Source organism: Nyctibius grandis, chromosome 7, assembly GCF_013368605.1.
Source record: "Nyctibius grandis isolate bNycGra1 chromosome 7, bNycGra1.pri, whole genome shotgun sequence".
In the NCBI taxonomy this organism is placed as follows: Eukaryota; Metazoa; Chordata; class Aves; order Nyctibiiformes; family Nyctibiidae; genus Nyctibius; species Nyctibius grandis.
In genome coordinates this window covers 55,319,402-55,326,558 of record NC_090664.1, presented here as the reverse complement: position 1 = coordinate 55,326,558, position 7,157 = coordinate 55,319,402, and the positions used below count along the sequence as shown (strand labels likewise).

The following is a 7,157-nucleotide window of genomic DNA, read 5'->3' as shown; positions in this document are numbered from 1 at the left end:
ACCTGCCTTTCATGAATCCATGTTGGCTGACCCCGATGCCCCGATTGTCCTGCATGTGCTGTGTAATGGCACTCAGGATGATCTGTTCCATCACCTTGCCTGGCACCGAGGTCAGGCTGACAGGCCTATAGTTCCCTAGATCGTCCTTCCGACCCTCAATTTTACGTTATGTATGCCTTGTGAGGTAGGTGGGAGCATCCAACTATATTTGCTTCACGGAAAAAAGTGTGGACTATAGTTCACAGAAACTGCAAAAGCAACAAAGGCTTTGGATCTGGGATCTTTGACTGTTTGGGATCTCCCACTCCCAGAAACACTGAAGCTCACACTGAGTCAAGGTCTTCCTGGGAAACTGGAGTGCTTGAAGTATGGATGGTGAATGTATCTTAAAGGCAGTATTGAGTCCACCTATAGCTGACAGTACAAACATATCCCTATATACACAAAGATGAAAGGTCATGAATCATCCCTGTAGTAGAGTCAGGTATGAGGTCAGATCTGATGCTGCCTGTGCCTGAGTGGGAGATCTTAATATCACAAAGTTTAAAGAAGTTTGCCTATCTGATCTAAACCAAACAAATTATATTACACTGAAGTAAATAAAATTAAAATCACTGAAACTCTGAGATGCTTTACTGTATATAGATAGTTTAATGTGTATGGGAAGCAAAGGGGAGACGTTCATTCAAAGACTACACCTTTTTGGTACTCTGTTATGGCTTATATTCAGGTTGGTTTCCAAATCTAGCTGAAGTGCTAATTTCCCGAGATCTTTATTTGCATAGTCAGTTTGGTATCTCCACACTGCACACAGTAGGACATTGGACTTTTGTTGGAAATATTGATTTTGAAAAGAGTAGCTTCTTTATCAGGACCCAGAGGAGTTTGCATACTGACTAGGAAGAAGGTGCAATGATAAATAGCAAAAAGTAAAAGTTCTTTATTAAACTTCTATGGAATATTCACTCTCAAGACAGAGGACTAATTCTAGAAACACCATTTATCTGCCTTTTTTTCCAAGGCATTTTTTCCAATCTTCAGTTCAGTGACTTGTTCCAGTTTTGGTAAAGTGTTGCCAAAGTATGTCACTCCAAGAATTCATTTCGGAATATAAACTGCTGTTTCAGTACCTTGTGATACATCTCCATAGCACATCATTTCAGTACATGCACTTTATTTAATCATGAAAAACGGTATCTATCACAGATAGGCACCATTTAAATTTCAAACCTAAGAGCTCTTCTATTTTCTTGTAATTATGAGGAAGCAAACCACAGATTTTATCTATCACTTTGCTGTAAATTAAGCCTAGTGTATAAGTAGTTACAATGGCATAAATGTAAAGATACTGATACAGCTTTCTCTCATCCAGAAAGAAAACTGAGCTACATCAGTGTGAGGCACTGTTACACACCAATTGCACCCAGTATAAGGAACGTACTAGTGTTATTATTCTGGTATACAAAACCACAATCCTTACTGCAAGTTTTATGACACAACGAGAACTTTGTATAGATCAGGCTTTAACTGAAAAGCCCATACAGTTACCAATCTGTTTAGTGCAAAATGAGACTTACTAATATCAGGTAAAGAAATGAGTATATATTTCTTGGATGATATTTTATACTTGCACTGGAGTTTTGTAGGTGAAGAACTAGGCAGTACAGAGAAGGCATGTACAGTGACAGAAATCTGGGTTCAGTATCTTTCATCAGATGCTTTGAAACAATTGCAGGATACTGAGTGGATCCAGAAAGAGACCTCAAGGGGATGTTGATGACTTCACTGCTTCATCTTAAACCTTGATTTGGTGGTGGAAACTCAAGCCTGCTTTCAGAAGCTGTATGTTAAAGGCAGTGACAAGGAATTTACGTGTTATTTATATTATAAGCAAAATATCTGAAGCACGAGGTGATCGAGGTGAAACTCTTCCAGTCTGCAAACCATGTCATTCTTCCTCATTGTAAACTGCACAACTCTTGTCTTATTTCCCGTATTGGTGGGAATAGGAATGTGCTAATTCAGTCATTTCCTTTTTGTCTTTACAAATAAAGTGCGGGTCAGGTCAGTCACAAGATTGGTTCTGTGCCATTCCAGTCAATAACAGCTCCTTGCCACCTAGAAATGAAAGCAGTTGTTTTACATCCATCAGCTAATCAGGTCATTGGAAAGGTAACCCAACACCCCTCAACCACCCAGCGAACCTTAGAGAGACTAGGATGGACTCATTTGGGTTAATTAATCATATCTTCTCAAAGGGAAAGGAACCTAATTTTAGGTGCCCAAGTTTGGAGGTCAGTCTCCTTACCCTTCCTCCAGTCTCTTCTAGGCAATAGAGTCCTCAGCAGCAGATGATTCAAAACAAGTACCTTCGTGTTGCAAAGACTGTAGAGAATCCCCAAGATGGGTACAAGAATTAACGCTACATAACCAGAATGCTCAGTCTCAGCTGTTACTAGGTAATTTGCACACTCTTATACAGGCAAACCTCTGATAAGGAACTCTGTGACTCTGATAGCCTGAGACCGGATCATTTCATTTAGCAGCTATCTTTGCTCCTGACCTTGGTTCCTCTGAAGTATCCAGTGGCACACTTTAATGGCAACGTTTTGCTTTTCCTGTGCTGAGGTTTTGCTTTTTCTCTGCCCTCATTCCTTCTTCAGAATAACACTAAACATGTATACTGAGAACAATGTTTTCAAATGAGTCCACACGCACGTGCACAAAAACCTTCCATGTTTTTAATTCCTGGCTCTGTACTGGCTGCTACTGCTCAGCTGCCCACTCCAAGAATGGGACCAACACTGAAGGCAAAGAAGGTATCGATCCGGCATTTGTCACCAATGTCTTCAAATCATGGCAGAAAACAAAGATCTGAACCAAGACCTGGTGAAAGCAGGATGATACTCTCCAGTGACCTCATTGGGTTGAAGTGAGTCAACTTTCTGTAGAGTCAGAGTCATTCACTGCATGAGTTGGACCCTCATCCGTGGCATTTCTCACGTTTGCAAGGTCATGGTCCAGATCTTCTAAGAACTAAACCCTTGCATTCCCAGTGTCAAGTATTTATATCTGTTTTGAAAATCTGTCTCAGAGTACATGTGCACAGTAGTTAAGACATTGGTGAGGGGGTGGAGACAACTGTGAGTTGCCAGAGTGCCACATTCTTTCTGTCACCGAGGAAAGAATGTGTCAGCAAGGGTATGGCAGCTCAGTCCTTTCGCTGAGCAAGTCAATTAACTGTAAAACAAAACCAAAAGCTGAATTCATGCAGTGTTCAGTGCAAAGTCTCAAAGGAAGTGACCATCTGAGGGCTGTTGTGAAATTTTTCCTTCTTTTTTCATTTTGCTGAGAAAATAAAAATAAACATTTTGCAGAAAGACTGTCCTCATCCCAGGACTTAGTAGGAATACATGACAGTGATGCCTCACATCTTAAGCTAAAAGCAGAATATGTTCTAGCTGGGGATATTCGACACAGTCCAGCATTCAGCAGTGAGAGCTGTCCCTGCCAGAAGATCAGAATATCACCTTCAGAACAACCAAATGCAAGTGGGAAGTACAATCACCACCTTTTGTCCCCATTGCATTTTTCAGGTAATGCCATCAAATCATCCCTTATCTTTGTGTACAATCTTCCCAAGGCACCACCTTCTATCTCTCCAGGGCGATTAAAGCTTTGAGAGGGATCCACAGAGACCCCACAGAAGCCAAAAGACACTGAATGAAATCTGCTCTGAGACTACTCTGTACTCTGTGAAAATACTGACATGTGCTGATACCATTTTTGCTGTTATGGCTTAAGATGTTGTAATCTCTACGCAGTGAGGATCTGGTCTTTTTCAAAACAGGCTTTCAGTAAAGAGCTTAAACAGAAAATGTTATTTTGAAGCAGGACTCAAGGTAACTTTCATAACAAGCCTTATCTCCTGCGTTTATTTTCAAACCATTTTTCTGAGCCATTTGTAGACTGAAAAGGAGTCTTTGGCTGTTTGCTTTTACAGAGACGGATTCAAAATTTTTTCACCTATTGAATCTGCACAAGAAAAAGTGTCAAATAGTGAGGAACCTCACTCACAGGTGCTGAACAAGTATTTTCTTTACAGACAGAAACAAAACTGTCCGGACAATTCAACGTGACCATTTCCCCAAACTATCCTGCCACAATGTAATTCAAATGGAACCCAGATTCTAGCTGCTGATTCAATTATAATTTATCAGATTAGCAACGTGAAAACTACATTTGACTCATGTGGTTCAACAACAGCCTCACCCAAGGGTCATGGAATTAACGGGAACCCAAGAGGAACTGGTTCAGGCCCTGAACAATGCTCAGTCTGGAATAACATTCAGAGAGTATCTCCTGTACTAATCATTTGGTATTGTTTTAGAGCACACCAATAATTCAGGATGAAATGCCCATGATCTCCTCTCCTCTTATCCACTAAATTTCCACTGGATGTCTCACTTCAAAGCCAAACAGATGAACAGATGAATGTATCATACAGCCTCACTACCACAGAGGAAAGCTGATGCTAGAGGGTTAACAAAATATACCACTGCATTCATATTATAATATCAGATCAAAGATTTATTCCCCTCAGGCAGAGCTAACAGATGTTATTTCCGCCAGTGCAGAGAGACGCCGAGGATCGTGACTGTGATATAAGAGTATTCTTCAGGGAAGAATGGGATAAGACGTCTGCACGGCATCTCCCAAACCACCCAGAGATGCACATTCCAGACATCCCTTGGTCAGAATCTGACTGCTGCTACAGATGTCTAGGGCTGAAAGCCACAATAAAAGCACATGACTCTTTGGTTGGGAGCCTGCAGGTTAAAGTGATACCTGTTAGTGACTAGTCACTGTGGCCATATGAAGTGTTACCTGCTCTAAATTCAAATCTCGCTTTTCTGATGTTTTATAGAATAGGGATTAAAAACATCAGTGTCTTCCTCCTGCAGAAGCAAAACAATGCTTTTCCTCTGATAATAATAACAAAAATACCTAAATAGAGAAACAGCCTATTAAATAGGCAGTTTTCTCTTTGGGAGAGGATAAGAGAACAAAGAGCAGACAGATGTTAGGCATATAACTCAATGCATTACAGGACGGTGGTGGTCAGGTATTGGGGTAAACAATGGGTAAGGCTCTTCATGGATTAAAACAGAACTGAGTCATGCAAATGAAAGGAAAAACCCCAATCAACATTTGGAAACAATAGTTAATCTTCCCAGTTCTGATTGTTCAGACTGTGAAATTCTCCACACTGCCTGAGAAATTATCCTGCATTTTTTGATGAGAAAGCTTTGATAAGGAGCTTCATCATGAATGCTTGGTCAAAATAAGTAATGACTCTTTGCTTGCTTGCTTGCTTGACTAAAAATTAGTTTAGGAGTGTTTTCCATGATTGTATGATAGAAAACATTTCTTTTTTATCTCCCAATTTGTTAAAATATCGGTTTGTTTGGTTTGTTTTTACTTTTCCGTATATACTGTTTCATAGTTGGAAGAAAAAGTTCTTAAAACAAAAAGGAAAAACATAACATGAAAAACCTTTAACAGTAAGGCTGTGCTTAAATAAATACGCTCAAAGCAAATGGAGAACTCTGAAAACAAGGGGCCAGGCTGATCAGGGTAAATCAGACAGTCCTGTTAATGGTATAAACAAAATAAATTGACACTGAAATTTGCTGGTAATTTACTTCTCTGGTAGATTAAAGCAGGGAATTCAAAATAAACAAATATCACCATTACGAAACTGCATAACTTTGATACAATGCCAGGAATGGAAGATGTTCTAAGAGCAACTTTAAGTAGTTGCATGCATTATTCATCCCCACTGTGTGGGTTTCTAAGGCTATATATTATTTATTTTTGTTTGTAGTCATGCTTATGTGTCACTGAAAGAGAGGAAACAATACAATCTATATGTGCAGGGAGCCTGGACTAATGTCACTGCTGTCATGTTACAGGATGCATCTTCTACTTTTCTGTAACTTTATAATGGCAGCCCTGCATGAACACGCTGTTTGGCAGCCATTGTCTTTTTTTTTTTTTTTGGTGTTTTTTCACAGGACAAATTGTGGCAAGGAGAGAAGGGAAATTACAACAGAAATCTGAAGCTGCTTGGCTTACTGATTAAATAAATGTTACGGTCTTTGACAATGAGGCTTTTACTTCTTGCTCCAAAGATTTTCAGATAGCAGCTTTCAAAGCTGAGCTGATGGAGTTGATATAAAGAGGATTTTTCTACTTGGTTAAATTTCTCCATTTTGCTTCTTTCATGTCTCACTAAACTGAAAATGTTCTCATTAGCTTCAGTATGACTTGGATAAATTGCTTATAAGTACATCATTTAATATTATATAGACCTCAAAATGCCATGAAAATCCTAACATGACAGGAACTAGCCTTGTATTTAAGGAGAGAATATGACTTAAGAACCGTCAAGAATAACTTCACAAAATACGGTGTTTTGTGATCTTGAGAAACACTGTGCTGCCCATAGACACGTGGAAAGTTTGAGAAAAGTGAGACCGTTGAGCACAGGGCTTCATGCATCGACAACGGTACTCAAGTCCCCCAGTGCAATTACATTTTTCGGAAAAAACTGATGAAGATGGAAGAAGTCTTCTCCTTTTCTCATTATACCTCTATAATAAAAATCAATTATTTTTGGAAATCTAAATTTAGATCTATTGAAATCAAGTCGTGCTCTCAAACTGACTTTGGCTCAGTCAGTTCTTGGTGATATAACGAAGGTTCCTCTAAGAATGAAGTGAATGTCTTAGCCAGTTTGATGTTAACAACAATAACACACAATTAAATGTGTAATAAATATTATCACAGCCTGGCCTATTCAAATCCTTTCTGATTTTTAAGCAGTAATTTTGCAAGTTTACTTGCTGCAATATTTTTTATCACACTGCAGACTTACATATATTATTTATATCAATAACTGAATATATCTGTATGAAAAAATGTAGTTTCACTTACTTTGTCCTAATACAGTGCTCAAGTGGAGGAGTAAGATCATTTTCTTTATCTTCAGCACACATCTGAGTTGTGTCTGCAGAGACATATGAGATATTGTTAGGGGCTGGAGTATATTTCTCTTCATACAGAATAGCTTCTAGGAACTCCACCCATGGAAG

General features: G+C 39.1%; 1 protein-coding gene across 1 annotated transcript in view; it reads right to left on the bottom strand.

Annotated features, from left to right (window-relative positions):
• Nucleotides 1–918: 918 nt before the first annotated feature.
• Nucleotides 919–7,157, bottom strand: part of MINDY4 (MINDY lysine 48 deubiquitinase 4) — an 81,492-nt gene continuing 75,253 nt past the window's right edge. Inside the window, exons 17-18 of the mRNA XM_068405081.1 lie at nucleotides 7,000–7,072; nucleotides 919–2,118 (exon numbers count right to left, since the gene is read on the bottom strand). Coding sequence (XP_068261182.1) covers nucleotides 2,070–2,118; nucleotides 7,000–7,072 — 122 coding nt within the window. The 3' untranslated portion in view covers nucleotides 919–2,069. The remainder of the gene's footprint in view (nucleotides 2,119–6,999; nucleotides 7,073–7,157) is intronic.